The 20,262-nt window shown below is 37.6% G+C and overlaps 1 protein-coding gene across 1 annotated transcript; it reads right to left on the bottom strand.

Moving 5' to 3' along the window:
- Positions 1-5,329: 5,329 nt before the first annotated feature.
- Positions 5,330-11,720, bottom strand: LOC139743406 (uncharacterized). Its single transcript, XM_071653891.1, has 5 exons — positions 11,503-11,720; positions 8,863-8,970; positions 8,156-8,229; positions 7,018-7,155; positions 5,330-5,432 (listed from the first exon to the last, which is right to left on the bottom strand). The coding sequence occupies exons 1-5, from the start codon at positions 11,611-11,613 to the stop codon at positions 5,330-5,332; spliced, it is 534 nt and encodes a 177-aa protein (XP_071509992.1). The 5' UTR covers positions 11,614-11,720.
- Positions 11,721-20,262: the final 8,542 nt, after the last annotated feature.

Here is a 20,262-nt window from a genome sequence, read left to right as displayed (position 1 = left end):
GATGATTCTCTATTGAATTCGTCCTCATAGTGACCGCTCCCTCCTCCCCCACTACCACCATTTCCATCATCGTATTATTCTACAAATCGGAGAGATTCTTCACTTGTACAAATGTTGTCTTTCTCCACTTTGACATCCTTCCCAAACCTCAATCTTTGTACGGGGCTATCCCATTTTGAGACAATTCCAAATAATACGCTGAGGCGTTTGACAGGCATTGCAGTATACAGGGATGTGTGCATGGTACCTTCAACCTCTTACATTAGAGCGAGAGTGAGACCATAACAGCAGACCACTTGTATTAATGTACTAAAAGATAAGAGATTTCTGAGTTTACTCCACTTGAATGTAATCATATCAAACTGCTATCGAACAAAATGGTGACAAATGATTTTTTTTTTTTTTTTTTTTTTGCTGTAACTTATATTTCGACTGCCATGATGAGGGAATTGTGAGGTGAGCGACACCCAGGGTTTCTCGCAATATGAAGACATCCTCCTGTTCCTCACAACTCTTATTGCTTTCGCCCTAGACCAACACCAACATACACGAGGCAAACTTGGATGTCTTCCTTTAACAGAACAGAACCAGGGAGCGTGCCCAAAATTATGTATGTTTATTCACAAGAATAAACATGCATACTCACACACGTGCGCGCGCGCACACACACACAAACGCACACAATAACAAATTACACAAACTAATGACTGTATAACCAAGGAGGTACTAGGCAAGCTTGCCTAGTACCTCCTTGGTATAACTGCCTCGAATAAAATGATCACAGGCTGATGATTCCAGGTTAAGTGAAGTATGACAGGCCTATTACCATTTTTAACAAAATATTGGCAATGATAGCACGCATTTCTATAACTTGAAAATGTCTGACAAACTCTCAAAAATGTCTGACCTTGGGTGTGGCTTTCCCCAACTTACCTTAGTCGAGATTTTGTTCGCTTACGGTCAAGCAAATTATGATCCCATAAACGCCGTGACGACAGTTCCCGTAACTGGGCAAGATCGGTTAGCTATGCTGCAGCGGGCCCCTGATCGAAGTTAAAGGGATGGTATAAAAAACAGTTTTGGTTGAGGTGAGGCTTCAGGTTTCAGGTTTCCAACTTATTTTGTGAGATAATGAGATACCTCTTGTGAAATATGAAAGAGCATACAATTCTAAGAGCAGTTCAAAGTTTATTTGATGAAAATTGGTTTTGAAAGGGCTGAGATATCCAAAAACAATAAAAAGGTCAGAATAAAAGATGGGGTCCACCTTTTACCAGGACCACTTTGTTTTACTTAAAGAAGAGGCTTCTCATTATCTCACAAAAATAAGTTGGAAACCTGAAGCCCCATCTCAACCAAAATTATGTCCTCCCTTTAACTTTGCACAGTGCAAGTGCAAGCGAAGTCTTCTTTTGTCTATAAAGAAATGTTAGTAGATATGTTCATGAGGGGTATATTACAAAGTTTACTTTTATTCTGATGCTTTTTAAGTCTAAGATATTTGGTTCCTACGCAAAACAATGGTAACATTGTCACCTTAACGTTGTTCCCTGCCTATACATGTACTTTCAGAAAAGTATATTCAATCTTTTTCTTTCTATTCACACAAGTAGTGACTGATATTGTTCGTTAAACATGTTAAATACCTTTGCTTTATTGGTTGGGATCGATGTAGGCCTATTCTGCTGTACAAGTCTTTCTTATATCTCGGCAACAGAAGAAGCTGCACATCATTACCGTCATGCAAGACACTTTTCCCAGTTCCTTTGTTGTTTATTCATCTCATTACGCCTACGGTCATGGAAATGATAAAATACTTTCAGTCGGAAAGTGTCGTGCTATATGACTTTTTTAGCGCGTGAGTTTGTAAATGACATCTAAGAGAATTCGTTGACAAGGCGATATCATCTCTCCCTCCTCGTCTCTCTCTCTCTCTCTCTCTCTCTCTCTCTCTCTCTCTCTCTCTGTCGCTGGTTGCATATAGCTAATTACCACTCGTCGAACAAAGTGGTCATATTAATAAAAACGTGACCGCGTTAATGCATTGTGCTGGTACACTGTATAGAAGCACTCTCCTGCGTGCTATGTAACTTAGTAAGTTTAAATCGCTGTTTTGTTTCTTCCTATTGTACGTACCTTATTGATAGGCCTGTTTCACGGAAGGCGGTGAATTACAATGATGTTAACAATAGAGTATTAACGCCGAAATCAATATGTCGTAACTCCAACGCAGAGCAGTAGCTGCATTTTAAAAAAAATGTCTTTCTTGGTTTTCTTTTCGTTGTCACTATATTCACTCTGATGCAATGAGTGACCGTAAATGAATTGATTTTTTTTAAGTTTATTCTGCTGAACCACAAAGAAAAAAAAATATTATGCAAGAAGCCAAGGGGCCCCATTTTCATCAAAAACAAACAAACAAACAAACAAACATTTCGTGCCAATACGTGGCTATCTTTCAAAGGGTAGACAACAATTCGTAGCTTGAATGATCATGGCCAATAAACGCATGACAACTGCATAACAAAGCGTGATGACACTGTTCCTATCAATAGAATGGGTGCTGGTCTTTATTCCGAAGGTTCGCTATTCCGAAGGCTCGTTATTTCGAAGGTTCGTTAATCCGAAAATGAAATAGGGTTCGCTATTCCGAAGGCTCGTTCATCCGAAAATGAAAGAGGGTTCGTTATTCCGAAGGTTCGATAATCCGAAAATGAAATAGGGTTCGTTATTCCGAAGGTTCGTTAATCCGAAATGATATAGGGTCCGTAACGAACCTTCGGAGTAAAGAGCTTTGTTTCATTTTCGGATTAACGAACCTTCGGAATAACGAACCTTCGGATAAAGAACCTTCGGAATAATGAATCTTCGGAATAACGAGCTGTAACCAATATAATTACCCGGGATAAATACTCTCCACGAATACAAAACGTATCAGTGATTGTGAGCAATTTCCATTAGAAATTTAATGAAGCAGCTACAGTGTACTTAAACACAATGAACATCAATGATACAAGCATGACCGTGGTTGGGTAGCCCTGACTTTATCATATCACATGCATGATATCAGCTGTTTAAAATGAAAGCCAGTAGTAGTGGATTTAAAAAAAAAAACAAAAACGAAATTGTCACATAAAGGCATGGATAGGTGTAAAATATAATATCGTAGTTGTAACGCTCACACGACTAGAAACACATGTAAATGCAACACATGATTTCTAATTGCACTTTATCTAATTGCAGTGATCGTCATTTCACAGGGATGTTACACTGATGTGCGTTCAATCAACTGGAGATAATATAAAATGAAATAAAGATAATCAATGTGCACACATCACTGTGAAAATGTTTACCTATACTTTTTCTACAATGTATGGAGAGAATTTTTAAATATCTCACCTAGGTAGTACAAAGTAGCTTGCATGATTAAATTACTACACAGAGATTCTGACTTGGGTTAGTAAACAAATAATGCACCGGTGAGGGCGTTAGTAGAGATTCAGTGCACTCGAGGGTACTCACAATGGTGTAACATGCATAAGGTGCAACCGAGTGTATGTTACACAACTTTGTGAACGCCCAAGAGGGACCTGCAACTCCACTATCAACGTACTGAACTTGTATACCTACATAAAAGTAAATAAAGCAATATATTTTCAAGTATAGTTGCACGATCGGACCACCCAAAGATATGATTCTTGAAAGTTTGGTGGCCTGACACCAATTTTAGTGGCTTCGGGCCACCGGGCCACCGGGCCACCGGGCCACCAGACCACCGGACCATCGCCAATGTCGAGCCCTGTATACACAATTCCGCGTGATCCTGTGTTCGTGTTAGATATGACCAAAAAAAAGAAATCAAATATGTCTTAAAAAAACCTAAAATCGTATGTACTTTGAGCGATGCACGACATCAATTTAACAAACAACCAGCATATATACATTGTGTAACGACTATTTCAGCAGATATCCACCGAGAGAATGATTCTACTGTAGGTCCCAGATACAGTACAGTTTTCTCAAAAGATAGATTTCCCCTTGGATGATAGTTATTCATGCTAAAACAACTTCGTCCAATTAATAGGGGAACGTGGTTTCAGCCCACTGCTGCATTATCTTTATTTTTTTATTTTTTTTAGATATTTTTTGGGGGGGTTTCCAGTTTAAATAACAACGTCTTCATGACCCCACAAATCTGTACATTTTCATTTGCAAACCTTTGCTTGGGCTAATATCTAATCATACTGCTGATAGACCTTGGAATCAGGAACAGATATCTGAGCCAGTATAGTTCTCAACTGTAGCTACATACTATTATCAAAACGTAAAAACCTTGATGTAAGACATCTGACCTTAGAGCTACTAGTAGTATATCCATTATCTTACCATAGAGATTTTGAGATACGTTGTAATACGAAGTAACGTGCTGACATGAAGTAACACTCATCTTATACATTGCATATGATTTTCATACAATCTTTAACCCATTTCCAACAAGGACCCTTGGAAACCCTACAGAAAGAATATGGACATCTCACAATTTCGTAAGGAATGGTTAATATACCCTGCATTAAATTTTGTCCCCGACCTTAGGATATGAAGAAGCGGGGCCCTAAAGAGAGACTGTAATAATCATAGTCTATAGCATACACGAACGTGCGAGGTGCACGTGTTCATAAATAATATGATTATCTCCATACCCTGTACATTGTTTTGTCGTTAACCTTGTGATGTAAGGGTGCTTCAATTCATTTTCTTTTTGCAAGATTTGACGAGTTTTGTTTGAAATGTTCTGTCTTGTGTATAGTTTAACATGTATTCGTTTGAAGAGCGATTAGGTGATGGCAATGAGATACTACTACTTGACTACTACTACTAATATTGTACTATAATTATAATAATAATGATGATGATAACAATAATAATAATGATAAAAATAGTAATAATAATAATAACAATAATGATGATAATAATAACAATGATAGTAGCAATAATAATAGGAATAATAATAATGATAATAATGACAATAACAATAACACAAAAATCTTCTCTATATGCGGTAGCCTCTTCCGCGTTGCCAGTGATCTATACCACAGGGCCCTTCCATTATTATTACTCTATAGCTTTGCCAGGTGCCCTTTCATATACTTGGATCGAGAGGGACATGGTGGGTAAGAGCATCTTGTCCATCTAGGCACACGACGGGATTCGAAGTCGGGGCCTTGGATGGAAAGTCCAGAGTCTTATCCGGCCGTTACGTCACAGCGCGCCCTCACACTGTGATGGTCTCTGTCGCGATCCTCTTCCTCAACCAGCTAGAAAATAAGGTTCACATCGTCTTCAGCGCGTCGCTCAGTCGAGCAGAATTTCTTCTTAACGCCGATGGCGACAGCCAGAACGACCCAAACGAAGCATCCGGCCCATGAAAACACCTGCTCGAGGGAAAAGAATGCAAGAGTTTTACCTTGTGGGGGAAACAACCTCCTAAGAATGACATTTCTTTTTCTTTCATATTATTATCCATTATCGAAATAAATCAAGACAGAAACGTGAGTAACTATGGTTTGAATAAAGTACTTAATAAGTAATTACTTGAATTCATACAGATAAGATGTCAATCTTATCTAAATTGAAATATTTGTACCTCCAGATTCAATCAGATTTCGTATACTAAAAGAAAAACCAAAAAAAAAAAGATTAATTTAAAGAAAAAGGAAACCAGTAGGACGACCATGAATGGTGCATAACGGAACATAAGTGAAATTATTCTTGTCGATACTTCATTAAACCTTCTACAATCATAAATCAATCGTTGCTAATTTTTGTATAATACGTAAATGTATATACTAAAAAAAAATGTATATACTAAAAAAAAAAAAACTTACGAAGTGTACCATTTCTCCTAAAACTATTTGAAGTTTAAAAAGGGAGATTGATAGCAGAGACGAGTGGCTGCATTGATAGAGCACGACCTCATTGTTATCTCACCTAATTTGCATATCATGTGACTGTAACTTGTATCATTATTCTGGGGGAAACGTGTACAGCTCGAAGATTCCACAGCTTTCTTTCCTTTCCCTACAAATTCTCACTGATAACGATCTTCAGATATTACAGATAACAAACAAGAAGTGGACATTCACCGATACAATACTCTTTCTCTCCCTCTCTGTCTGTCTGTATCTTATAAACCTATAATCTTACCTCAGCGAGTAACAAATAATTGTAGAAACGCGACCCATCCAGATGTTGTTGTTTCCATCTGTAGTCGTTTTGCCAAGCTTTGCAACTGTCGATACAAAAAGATATCTGATGCCTTAGTTGTATTAATACATGACTGTCATGACTGTGTACAAAACGTAGAAAATATATCTACCTACACATTTTGCTTTGTGTATAATCAACTATAATTCATTTCATTTATATTCTATATTTCCATCAAAAATTATACATAATCGTAAGCACAACTTGATTGTATAAACAAAAAGTATATCAAATATTTACATCTGCATCAATTTGTGAATTGTTTATGATAAAGTAATATACTGTAAGTGAACAAAGTCATAACACTGAATAAAATTACGTTATATTACATAATGGGTAATTTAGTAGGCTGTTGGAGAGGGAGGGGACTGCTAAAAATCTTTAGTTGCAGATCTGTCCTCTCTAAAAGTATTACTACATGCATCGCGTGGCACTGCCTGCCGCCAAAGGTTCACTGTATGCATTCGAAGATGAAGGGTTTAAGTGTGTGAAAGTGTACTGCAAACCTGGACATGCGCATTCGAGTTAACGTTTTGTTTGTTTTTAATCAAGGCCTCAAAAAACACAAACATAAAACATAACTGTGATACAAACAGGAGCCGGAGGTACCAACGGGGTTAATTCAGCATTATTGATATTCCTTACTAGAGTCATCGAAACGTCCTAGAGAACTGATAATTCAGATGATTCCAAAACATACTAACAGTGTATGATATCACGTGGTATACAGGAACTTGCAAGACGGTGGCTTACTTGTCATGGGTTCTGAATTCACCCATCAGTAGATCGTTGCAAAGATCTTTGAAGCCGGCAGTGAGAATTGCTGCAGCGCCCCCAATCATCATTCCGAAGAGAGCGTAAACGATCATCTGGACGAAAGGTACAGCCCAACTGCCAAAGCAAGTGTATAGGGGAACAATGATTATGAGATAGAGAGTCAATGCAGAAAAATACTTTGTAACAAAGCACAAATTGTCTTTCCAGGTTATATTTGCAAAGACGTAAAAGCTGGTAGTAAACACTAGTAAAGACATCTAAAATACCATTTAATGGAAATAAAGAGGAAGATCATAACACAGAATTCGACTTTATCCATCAGTAACTAAACCGCCCGTTCGTTTTTTTTATATTGTTTTATGCTTTACCATTTTTATTGTTTTCTATATAAGATATATGAAGAGCTTGCTTCGAAAAGGCGTTAAATCCATCATTTCCAATGGATTTAGTGCCTTTTGGAAGCAAGCTCTTCATATAATGAAGTAATTTGAAAGAAGTCAAAGGTCAACAAAACCATGCCAAAATTACCTCTGTGACACATCATTCTCTTGGCAAAGTCTTAATAGGCTTTCAAATAAGCCTAACTTATAGTAGACAGAAATAAACATGCAGTGAGGTATGTTGCATAATTTAGAATTTTTTTGAAATAAGAGTGATATTGCTTTATCTTCCAGGGATCAAAAAGCTATGTACGGAATCTTCAGTTGCTAAAGAGTTATAGTCTGCTGTGTTGAATAATCAACTGAATAATATCTGCCCCTCTTTGTGGTTTACAAAGGTCTAAACATATCGACAGGTACTTGGTCCCGACTTGCAGCATGGACACTTTTCAGAAGGCCCTTATCAACTTCAGTGTTGTTTAATAGATCTCTAAAAGATATGGATGTATTCTTTTGTGCTCATGCTCATAGCGTAACGACAAACTCTGGTCCTGCTTTATTCTCCATTGACAAAGTTCGCTAGTCTGAATTCATTCCCTTCTTTAAAAAAGAGAACGAATTCAAACCCTAATTCCAATGACATTAATTTAAGCGCAACCCGCTGTGACCATTACTGACTTGCCCCTTTGGCTACGATACCCCTGTCAATGCTAGTAGCATTCTAATATACTTACAAAATATGCTTCCCTCGAATGCATTCTATCAAAACATAGATCCCGGCTATGGCGGCAACGATTGCTCCCACGCCCTGGTAAAAGATAAACAAGGAAGCTTGCATTTTAGAGAAATTAAAGACTGGTATGATTCAAATAGCTTTTTTTTTTCATAATAATTACAGTGCTTGGATATACATTTTATGAACATTATGCTGAATACATCTTTAAAAGACCGGAGACAGGTAAAGAATACGAAAATATGCATGTGGATGAAAACTGCCAAGCGTATACCAAGATCGATTTTCTTTCGTGTCGTATCCGGGTTTTTTTTTTTATTCATGTCCTTATTCTCTTGAGCTTTCTGCCCACTATTTCAAAATGTAATCGATGTATTCAGTTTCCCTATAGATCGTAGTTTCCCTTTCGTTGTTTTTTTTTTTCAGCCCTATAGTTTGAAATGCTTTTGTGTTATCAACTTCTTCATAAGAAGTTGTATGATGTTCAATTTTACAGTTATATGGTAAGTATAGTACTCTCATTCACAAGAGATTTCATTCATGTGGTAATTCACCGGTTTCATACAGACACTTCATACACGTGTGAACGTATTAATGACGAAAAAACGAACAAAACGAATTCAACAAAAAATTCCAACTTTCCCAGTGGAACGCTGTTGCTTCCACAATCCTAAATGTTGATGACTCTTGCAATGACACGCTACTTACACTAATGCCGATGATGTAGTTGCAGTTGGAGACATCGTTGAAAAATATGGCGAAAAAGTTCCAGTCTGGGACGGTCGGGAACAGAGGACAGTTCCCTTTGAAATCAGACTGGTCAAGAAATATTCAAAGAAGAAGAGAAAATATTTTACAGTTAGTATCGGTGCTGTACAGATGTGAAAGCACCATTTCAGTGAACATTTATCGGAGAGCAGGAATCTTAATGCCAGTAGGTACAGTATCTTACAAATTTAGTGCTACTGTCATCAAACAACATATTGTAATCCTTTCTCGGGGGAACAAGACTGCATGTTTCAACGTTTCCTCTAGAATATAGATATAGTTGAGCTATTAAGCAGAATACAATTAAGATTGAAGGGAAATCCACTTTATATTTAAATCAATTTTAGCACATTGAGTAATATCAAATGATATTCTTGTTGTTGTAGATTCTTCGAAGCCAGACAGATGATATAAACAAAGTTATGGAACTCTAAAATTCTACGTAGATTATTTCACAAAGTAGTGATTGATACGTTGCAACAGTATGCATGGGAGAGGAGACAACTTGTAACAGTAAAAATGATTTCATCACGACATCTAAGTCTCTGATTGGTTGATTAAGAACAGATGTCGGATGTCGTTGGGAAGATACAAGCTCTTTCTCCTAGAAACGTACTTTGCTAACAAATGTCTTAAAGACTGCACAAAACGTCATGCTAATCATCCATCAATGGCATAGTAAATACAATAGGATATATTTGTCTCATGTAATTTACCAATGTGTTTGCCACATCATTGCCAGTATGCTTCTTGGATGAAAACATGTGAAATAGTGGAATTCCGTAGTTTTCTTACTTTATACGGTTTAAATGAACACAAATATAAACCATCCTGTTTGTTCTTCCTGACTTTAGCTTTTCAATTTATTAGCCCTAAAATTCCACAGATATACATAACAGATATAACTATTCAATAAACGCCCCTCTTATGGTTCGTTTTTCCTCCTCCACGCCCCCCCCCCCTTCCTCTGCATGCATTCACGCAGAGCCCTTTTGTTAAGTGCCATTTTATCTTTTACGATGGCTTTAAACAAAATAAATATCAATGGGGGCTTAAATAATGAACTCATGACGTCACAATGATTCCGCCTCTCCTTCTGTTTCCATTTCTGCCTATTTCATGTTAGGTCAAAGGTCTAAAGCATGCTACATTTAACCATCTCAATGGCTGAGGTGCCGAGATATAGAGCATGTTTCTCTGTTGCCGTTTCGTTGCTTATAAAAAGCAGTCACTTTGCTAGTCCAGAACGATTACAGGGTAACGTTTCTATAGTTACCCTGGCTGTACAGTGAGTTTTATGAGAGATCAAAGGTTATTTATGCCGACTATCGGATCGAGAACCACTACGGATGGATTCTCTGTGTCTACACCTTTCTATCCTTCCTGATGCCTGGCTTGAGGACTCTTTTGAAACTTAGAATGCAGGCCATGTCACTCGAGCTTCGCGAATCACACTCATGCATATCATAGTAGCGTCACCCCCACCCTCACCATGGTACAATGTTCAGAAGAACCTGTATTTGTACCGGTACTATTTTTTTTTCCGGGGGGGGGGGGGGGGGAGGCTGCATTGTTTATACGCATAGGCGCCAGTTATCAACGTACGACAAGAGTTGCTGTTGTAGGCTACGTCAAGCAGTAAACACTAAATTAGACTGCAGATAGGGTCAGAGTACACTTTTGGTCGCCTTGGTCTTCTTTATACGTGACTACGTCAATATCAATTATATCCCATATCCAGCGTGAAGCGAACTTCCGGTTGCTCTGATTTTCGTGGTTTCACGTCACACTTAAAGTATTGTAAGTTGATACACCTGCCCCGGCGACGGGGCTGGCAAGGTCAACGATATTAAAGGGAAACATTATTCTGTTTACAGTTGATAGTCATAAAATGAGTAAAATCCACTGCAGACAGTTTCCGAAACAGCGTGCATGCGGATGAGACACACATCGCTGTATTTCGTAAAACATTTAGAACTTTGATATTTCTTAACTCTCTAAATCTTAATTGAATTTTCACCGTCTGCATGTTGATGTTCTTCTATTTATCAATGACAACATAATGAACACGGAGCGGAATATTGCATTTAAACCCACCTCCCATCCCCAACAAAAACAAAAAACAAAACAAAACAAAACAAAAAACAAATATCGGCTGCCACCGTACACTTTCATTTCGTTCATCATCCCTACACAGTCTGTTTTGATAAAGCGTGTGTTTGACACGTTCGACGTACTCGTTTGTTACACACACTTACACACACAAGCAAACAACGAAACCAAAACCAAAAACACAGGAGCTTAACATCGTGTTACAGCAAGCGTTAGCACGTGTATAAGTTGCGGGACCTGAATTAATGCATAGATTGAAATAGCGAGACCCCGAGTATATGGTATATTTCCCTTTGCTTAACAAAAACGTTACGGGTAAACCCATCGAACCGATCGTATTCAAGCGGACTATCCCCAACCTGACAAACGTAAGGATGAACGCAAAGAAGATCCCACTCCCACTTCACTTTAACTACACCTTTTACATCGCTGATTAGCTGCACACCTTGGTAATAAAGAAGAACTTACCTTCACACCAATCACGAGTAGTGCTGTGGTCACAGAGAGTGTAATGCTCACAGCTAGCAGCACAAATTCTATCAAACGGCAGAGGTAGCCCCCGAGAACACCGATCGCCATGTTTTGTGATTGGTGGGAATTTCACCACTGATTGCAATTTTTCACCCGCGGTTCACCAGATTTCCAATTCTTGCTCAGTGAGTTGTCGCAGGCAGCCAATCGCACAAACGGCATGTCGACGCATGTCCCTGTGTGCCTGTGTAATTTGTGTCCGTTGTATTTTGATACATGTGGATGCATGAGTGTTATGCAGATTATAATATCAATAATCGTGGCAATATTCCAAAAGTCATGCAGTGCATATAATAGGGTGGGCGCATAACATTAATTTCAAGTCGTTTCCGCAACCTCAATGTTTGTGAGATTATCCAAGCAGAACGCTGCCTTGTTTGTTGCAAAGAAGGCTTTGCATGATTGAACATATTTTTTTAAGATACATAATAATGATCCAAAGTCTTTCGAGCTTATACAATGTATACCGGGTCCCTTCGACGTATTGATCAGTTTTTATAAACCGATGGGATGAGGTTCAGCTTCAAGTATAGAGAGTCTTCTTATGTTCGCTGAGGCAACATTACTCTTTTCCCCACAAACCATTTAAGTAGATCTTCATTAGATTTACTTTCAGTTCATTAATTGATCTCTACAATTTCTTTATGAAAACAAAAGAAAAATGCAAATATGTGGAACTATAAAGGTACAACTTGACTTGGGAAGGAAGTAAAGGTTTTTATTAATCAATGTCATATTTTCCCGGTACACGTGGTTCAGTGAGCAGTGTCCGGGCACTAGCATTGGTATTCTATATTTTTTTCCCAACCGGTGTATCTCAAAATAATTACATGTATATTGTTATAGAATAGTGTATCATTTACTCATTATTTATCTAGCGATCCACGTCCGACACGCTTTGCTTTTTAGTGGATCACTATTTTCCATAATCGAATTTATTTTCCGCTCACCCACGAAGTATTTATACAGTGTTTTTCCTAAATATTGTACATGTTATATGTTGTTCTATAATTTGTCTCGAACCTTTTGCAAACGTTTGAACAATATTATTTCATCACATGTATACTTTGTACTATGTTTTTTTGATTTTCGATGATTGGAAATAAACTATGATTGAATTGAATTGAATTGAATTGAATTGAAAAAAAAGTCGACTTATTTTCTATTGCGAAATATTCGATCAGGTTTGAAAACGTATAACAATGAATACGAATGAATGTGTACGAAATCAATATGCAGTTCAATTCTTTTCACTTTCAATCAAGTCATAGTTTATTTCCATCCGACCAAAAGGTTAAAGGGATGGTACAGTATTGGTGGAGGCGAAGATTAGGTTTTTAATTTCTTGTGAGATACCAAGAAACCACTTATGAAATAGAACAGAGCATACCATTCTAAGACGAATTCAAAGTTTATTTGATGAAAATCAGTTTTGGAATGGCTGAGACATCCAAAAATAAAGTTAAATAAAGTGATCATAATAAAAGGTGGGTCCCGCCTTTTACTACGATTGCTCTATTTTGGGTATCAAGGGCATTTCGAAACCAATTTCCATGTAATAAACGTTGAATTCCTCTTGAAATTACATGCTCTTTCACATTTCATAAGCGGTTTCTCATTATCTCACCCAGAAATGCTAGAAACCTGATGTTAGGTTTCAACCAAAGCTGTATGATCCCGTTAAACATAATAGAAAGCATAGTCTATTTCTATCATTTCCCAGTTCACCTGCTGACACGTTGATATGTTATTGTCATAACTTTTGGCAGTCATGGTGTAATGTTTGGAGTCCCTATATACACTGTAGTTAAGAAAGAGTTAAAGACAAGCAACGAGTCACAAGTAAGTTTTGCGTGTGATTTGGGTTTGATGTACGAGCGTTTCATTCACTGAGACCGAAACACAACCTCATGGTTCAATTTCAATTCAATTCAATTCAATTCAATTCAGTAGTTAATAGTGCGTTGTGCGTGGTCGTTGTTTCGATGACTTTTGTGCTGTGCTCCATGGTTTTATCAGTCTATTCTGTCTAGACTAGTTTCCTTTTCTTTCTCTCCTGCCGTACCTATGATACAATACCAACATTTCGCTCTACCCTCAAACAAACAAATAAACAAACAAACAAACAAACAGAAAAAGCATGAAGTTTATTCGACTGAATTCAAAGATACTCTCAAGTATTGTTTTATGGTTATTGGTTTTTCTTTAAATCTCCGGCATATGCTACTGACAAACGTCGTGAATATAGATCTACCTTCCAAACCATGTCCATTAACACCCCTCTTTTTTTCTTGCAAGTGTCTTGCATGAAATATCCAATTGTTGTTGCATATTATGTTGAAAACCTGCACATGAAATGGGGAATTGAATGTGAAATCACCATTGGGATACAGACCTCTATATTGATAAATTATGACGTATTTCGAAAGGCCTGAAATTACAGCTTTCACTGATGATTTACTGAGGGAGTCCTTTCTTCCAAAGAAACCAGACCTAAGGTTATTTTGCTAAAATACGATCATTAGAATTTCGCTATTGAACTGCTAAGGAAAGCTATCTTTGGGTTTCGGAGGAACAGAAATCGTCAGGGTTGTTATAGTACCTACAGTATATGAACTATACCGTATTATTCATAATCTCGCCATGCATGGGTAAGCAATCACAACTTGACGCGAATGAACAGCTGACCCGTTTCCTCTTTACACTCCTCTGCACCACATCAGTTTTGGTCAAATCAAACTGCAATTTTATACCTTAAACAAATAAAAGCTTGATCTCATTTGACGTTCATTGATATAGGAGCAATGGGCAATTATGGTGAAAACGGAACAACAAGGGCTCGGGCCACTTGAATAGGAGCCTCTGGGTTCTCATTCTGTCATTTTTGGGCAAGATGTTTCAAAATAAGGCACCACTTTAACAAGTACACACAGATGGAGACATGGCAATTTTTGGATAAAAATGAAAGCAAATTCACTCTCAAAGATCTTGTACTATGACGAAGTCAGCTTGGATAAGAATTAATTGAAACATTATTGTTATTATGAATATGCTTGTCCAAATTAGACATTGTTGTCATCAGTACCGATAGACGTAATGATCTCCTGACGAGTACAAAAGACATCCACAAAGTGTGTTTTGTTTGTTTCCACTGAGAAGACGGCTGGAAAGCCCATATTCAGCTGCAATAGCAGATCTTCCATGGGGTCCAGTTGGATGTAAGGCGGGACCACTTCACCTGGTTAAACACCCTGCTCTTTGCGGGATGAAGCGGGATCTTTCACGTGTATGAGTTGTGATTCTCTCACACACGGGACCTCCACATTTCCATGTCCTATCCCAGGGACAGAGTGTTTTCCCTCTTACTAGAGGAGACGACGGTATGATAACACACAACATCGATTGCTCAGTGGGACCCGGGAATCGAACCGGGGCCCTTAGGATCGTGAGGCAGACGCGCTACCGACTGAGCTAACTCACCGCCTAACTGAGCTAACTTATACCAAGAAAGTGACTCTTGCTCTAACGAATAATAGGCATAAATTATGCCATCGAGAGTTTCGTTGTATCATGTGCTGTATCTCCTGTCTTGCTTATTCACACTGTTCTATGACAGCTTCGTATTGATGACCTTGTCAAGGGCAGAAAAGGCATTTAGGAAATTGTGCATTTCCTCTGCTTTCTACACACGAAATAGACTGTTTTGTGTGTTTGTGTGTGATCGATTGTTTGTTTGTTAATTAGCTAGTTTTGATTTTTCCGAGGTATGTTCAGCTGATAAGATTTTAAGCGTTTTGTTTTGCAATTAACATTTTTGTGCTTCTGTTTGAAATGACATGACGTAAATTAAGCAATACAGGAATTTCTAGATTATTGTAACAGCTTGTTAAGATAATTGCACTCACATACTTCTACTACATGAGCAACATTCCTTATGTATATGTACACTACTTTGGGATCAACTTAGCTTCTTTTTCAGTTTTTTTTTTCCCTTTGCTCCTCGTTTATGCTCACTAGTCTGGTGTCCTTTTAAAAAGAAATTGTTCTAATTTAATACCACTAGGGGTTTTCTCTCTATTTTCGCGAGGAGACACAGCATTGTGAAATCGTATGACGTACGTAATATGAACGTGGAAATTGTAACCAATAATGTAATTGTTCTCGATTTACCGTCGAGATATTTATCATGACCTAGGATACTGCGGATAATTTCGTCCATCCGTCAATCTGTACACAGTACACATAATTCAGCTCACACTTCGAGTATAACCGCCTCCCTGCTGTAAATCTTCTTGACAAATTTGAATACGATTCTCGTGTATCTCGTGACTATAATATTGTACAGCAGCACACTCTTAATTCAGTGTGCGGGTTATAAGATCAAGGCTTTGAGGTTTTACGCTACCTGTAACTGCTCAATCTCGAGCTGCAGTGAAGGATGTGCGACAAGATCTAGTTACCCTGGTGGCTTTACGTCATCGATATACGCATGCGCTGTCGAATCCTTTCAACCTACAGAAATACACACATATATGGCTCACACCCATAAATATTTCCCCATAGGGATGTGTGTTAAAAATCAAATTTCAAAAAAAATTCTGTAAAATAGCTGGGAGAAATTAGGAATTTTAACTTCACTAACCTGGATAAGTGAGATATACCCTTTCATCCATCAAATTTTCGTGGTGGATTCTTCAGTCCAAATTCTGTCCAGGGGTCCGCAAAGCCAGACTACGAGTTCTTGTCACTCAAAAAATCACATATTTTCCTTACACGTACCCAATGAAACATAGTCCCCTCAAATTCCATCAGAAAAGCTTTCATCTTCCAACCAAAATGCAGTTTGTAGAGGAATTCATGCTTAATATCTACAGCTATTCAGATTTTTGCCAAACTACATCATTGATTTTTAATCAATATTTTCCTTCATTTATTTTGGTATCTTTGGTACGAATTTGTGAAGGAGTCTGGGACATTCCATTGTATTTACGGGTGTGAGCCCTAAAAGGCTCGAATTGGGTCTCAAAGTATAGCCAGCGCTCGCTCGTGATCTCCGCCATCTTGGCGAGTCCTCTGCTTGCTTTTTTGTTTGGTTTTTACTTGTGGATCAAACTATTCTCTCGGTCAAACGTCAGTTTTGAAGCATGGCCTTTCAGAGTTATCAAAATATCGGAATAGAAATTTACAGAGGCATGTGTGTAATTATGGTCAAGTCTCTTTGAGCAGGACTCACCAAGATGGCGGCGTGTGCACGCAAGTGGCTATAACGCTACGCTTGTGTTGTGAATGGGCTTGGGCATTCTATCTGTATAGTTCCGTGTTTCAACCACAGAACCATTTTTGAGTACCGTGGTTTCACCTGTTGGGCAGAGCACACAATCCACCATGACGGCGGGATATAGCGTGTCTCACACCCTATCTCAAGGGCCACACCAGTCTCTAAGGATCTCTAACTTTTAAAGTTTAAAATCACGATCATGGCGAGCCAATGACGACTTCAAAAACTTTACATAATTTGTTAACATTCATAATTATATTTTATGTATAGGCCTCCATAATATAAGAATAGTCAATTATATCCTAATTTGTAAGTCGAACAAAAAATACAAATAAATAAACTGACATGCGTACTACTATGAAAACTCTTTTCGTTTATTTGTATATGCCAGACCCGTCATCTACATTACATGTAGTTCAAATACATACGTTAATTGTATTCTGCTTTTGTTTTGCTTCACAATTCTTTGCCTCACTTATTTGAATTGAATTCGAAACAGTCAAATATATCAATAAAATTTATTTTAAAAAAGTAGAGGAATGATAATTGACCTTCTGCTAATACAGCACTCCCTTGCAATGGACATAAATTATGATATCACAATATGTAAACGATATCAGCGATATGTATGAAAGAAAATGGTGCAGAAACAAAGTTCAGAATGCAAAAAGTAGGTACATGTAGATTAATGAGCGCATATAAAGATAAAATAAGCATAAGAATGAAAAAAAGGAAACGAAAATTAAATTTGTTTGCTATAATACATTCTTCAAGTTTACAAGGATGACAAGAGATGCACAACAGATAGTTATCTCCGGTTATCTATAAAGGAATTATAATGTATCATACGCAGAGTGTGATCGCAATCCTCTTGTTAATTTTAGATATTTTAGAAACCAGCTAAAGTTAAAGGGACTGTACAGTACTGGTTGAGGTAGCAATTCAGGTTTTGAACATTCCTAAGTGAGATAATGAAAAGCCTCTTATGAAATATGAAAGAGCATGTAATTTTAAGAAGGATTCAACGTTTATTTGATGAAAATTGGTTTTCAAATGGCTGAGACATCCCAAAAAGTGCTAATAATTAAAGGTGACATGCCACAACTTTATTATGATCTCTTTGTTTCACCTTGTTTTTTGATATCTTCGCCATTTCAAAACCGATTTTCATCGAATAAACTTTTGATACCCCTTAGAACTGAATGCTCTTTGACATCTTCTAGAGTGGTTTCTGAATATCTCGCAAAAGCTAAATCTTCACCTCAACCAGAACTGTACACACCCTTTAATACAAAAAGTAAAAATAAAATATGATTATCAATCATAACATGAAGAGCATTCCTTTTTCATCGAACAAGTAACTTATAATTGGAAAGGGTTTGCTTCGCTCTATTTGATGATGTGTTAACTCTGTAATGCTTAAAAATGGCGCTTTAATCCATTTTGCTACTGAACTCCTGACAGTGGGTTACATGTTTACCGTAAGTTATGCGCACACTATTATATCTCTCTGAGTATAGCTCGCAGAACAATATCTTTTACATCTCTTGTGAGCTAGATCATTTCTTGAATGTTTGAATCGAACTTCGGGATCGTGTTAGATCATCAGATATTCTGTATTTACATGTCTATTTTATATTATATATTAGAATTTGACCTTATCAAAAGACAAAATCTATAGAAACAGTAAGTTATAAAGAATGGTAGAAATGATACATATCAGCTAATTAATATTCTTATCTATCAATCACTGTTCATTTCGAGTTCTTTCCCTGCTTTTTTTTATTCTTTCGTCAAAATGTCTACATTTGTTTTACCAAATGGTTGATAGGTTGATTGTGTCTTGAATTCATTGTACCCTTCAAGGAAACAGGTTAGCCCCATCAGTATTTAAGTGCTCTATTTCCCGAGGCTTTGCATATATACTTAGGGCATATACAATGATATAGATAATTAACGTCTCTATTACAAAGCATAATTCTAAAGTACTGTACTTCAAATGAACAAGTTAGTCATGTGCATCCCTAACTTACCAAAATTTCAGATGGCAGGCTTTAAGGCACACAGCTCCGCTTTGTCATTTAAATATGGGTTATATAGAGATAATATGCAGAGAGACTGGGATAAACGTTTCGTAATTAGCTCTGTGTACTTTTCTGAAAATGACCATCCTTTTTTTTCTCAGTTGCTTTTAGGCACTTCACTTGTTTCAAATAGATATAATGCATGATGTTTCCCGACAGTCACAACTTATTAAATTCATGTTCAAACAAAGAATGAATTTGCATAGACCACGTGATCAGAGAAGACTCTTAATCAGCAAGCGGAGAAGCATCAATTTCATATGCGTTGTATCCCGTAACAAAATATTCCTCTTATCACCTGGTTTTTATCAAACACTCTGTTATGTCTGTTGCCATGTTGCCAAGTGCAAGCACTGAGTACATAAGTATTCATCAATCACAGATGCTTATCTCAGCGAATCTAAATCAATATACCTGTTGTATATGAGAAATTGCCTTTTTTCTGCTCATGTTCAAAGTCGAACTATACGAAGTGGCTTATTGCTACATCTATTTCAAAGGCGCATGTGTCCGGATTTTGTTCGTTTAATCCTGATGAAAATGTAAAATGTAGCACTTTTTTTTTTTTTTTTTTTTGGGGGGGGGGGGCGGTGTGAAAGGCTCTACCAACGGAGGGGGTATTCTACTGTCATACTTCCCCCCCCCCCCCCTCCCCGTCGGTAAAATGAGCATGATGCTCGCGATTATATACATGTGTGTGTGTGTGTGTGTGTGTGCACTTGAGAAAGAGGAAGAGAAGGTGTGTGTATGTATGGGTGTGGGTGTATGTGTATAAGTGTGTTTGCACAAAACAGAAATCGCAAACTGAAAGAAGCAGGTGTAGTTACATCAGGGAGGTGGAACCACCTGGTTACATGTACAATCTAGAGTTGATGCCTTGCCCACTTCGCTTAATACTGTCCTCAGTATTTTAGTAAACAATGCGCTGAGTGTCATCGCCATCTTGTTCCACCTGAGGGAGACATCTCCATACAATCGCCGTTACCACTGCCAGAATGATCCATAGTACGGCGTTCAGCCACACGGTGATCTGAGTGAACAAAATCAGGACAAAAGAGGGCGAGCTTTTAACACTCGTTCTATTCAAGATTGGAAGATAACGTGAATGATGTCATAAATTTGAGTATTCATTCCGGTAATCATAATGATAACATGTACATAAATTTTATCAGTGTAATCATTCTTTCATGTCCTCATTATATTTTTCCCTTTACTCAACTGTATAAGTTCCTTTGTAACGAATGGCTTCTCGTCCACGAGTTCTAACTTAAGGCCCTATGCAGTCGAAATCGGTATTTTTGTTGTTGTTGTTTTTATGAGAACTGATTGTAAAAA

The sequence above is a fragment of the Diadema antillarum genome, unplaced genomic scaffold, assembly GCF_040938485.1.
Source record: "Diadema antillarum isolate AM-2024a unplaced genomic scaffold, OU_Dant_1.0 seq00001076_RagTag, whole genome shotgun sequence".
Lineage (NCBI taxonomy): Eukaryota > Metazoa > Echinodermata > Echinoidea > Diadematoida > Diadematidae > Diadema > Diadema antillarum.
Note: the sequence above shows the minus strand (reverse complement) of the source record. Positions and strands in the feature narration are given on the sequence as shown.

Coding starts and splice junctions, on each gene's coding strand:
- LOC139743406 (XM_071653891.1), bottom strand. CDS start 11,613: ATGGCGATCGGTGTTCTCGGGGGCTACCTCTGCCGTTTGATAGAATTT. Junction 8,230..8,862: donor ACTACATCATCGGCATTAGT/GTAAGTAGCGTG, acceptor ATCTTTTACCAG/GGCGTGGGAGCAATCGTTGC. Junction 7,156..8,155: donor ATTCGAGGGAAGCATATTTT/GTAAGTATATTA, acceptor TTGCTTTGGCAG/TTGGGCTGTACCTTTCGTCC.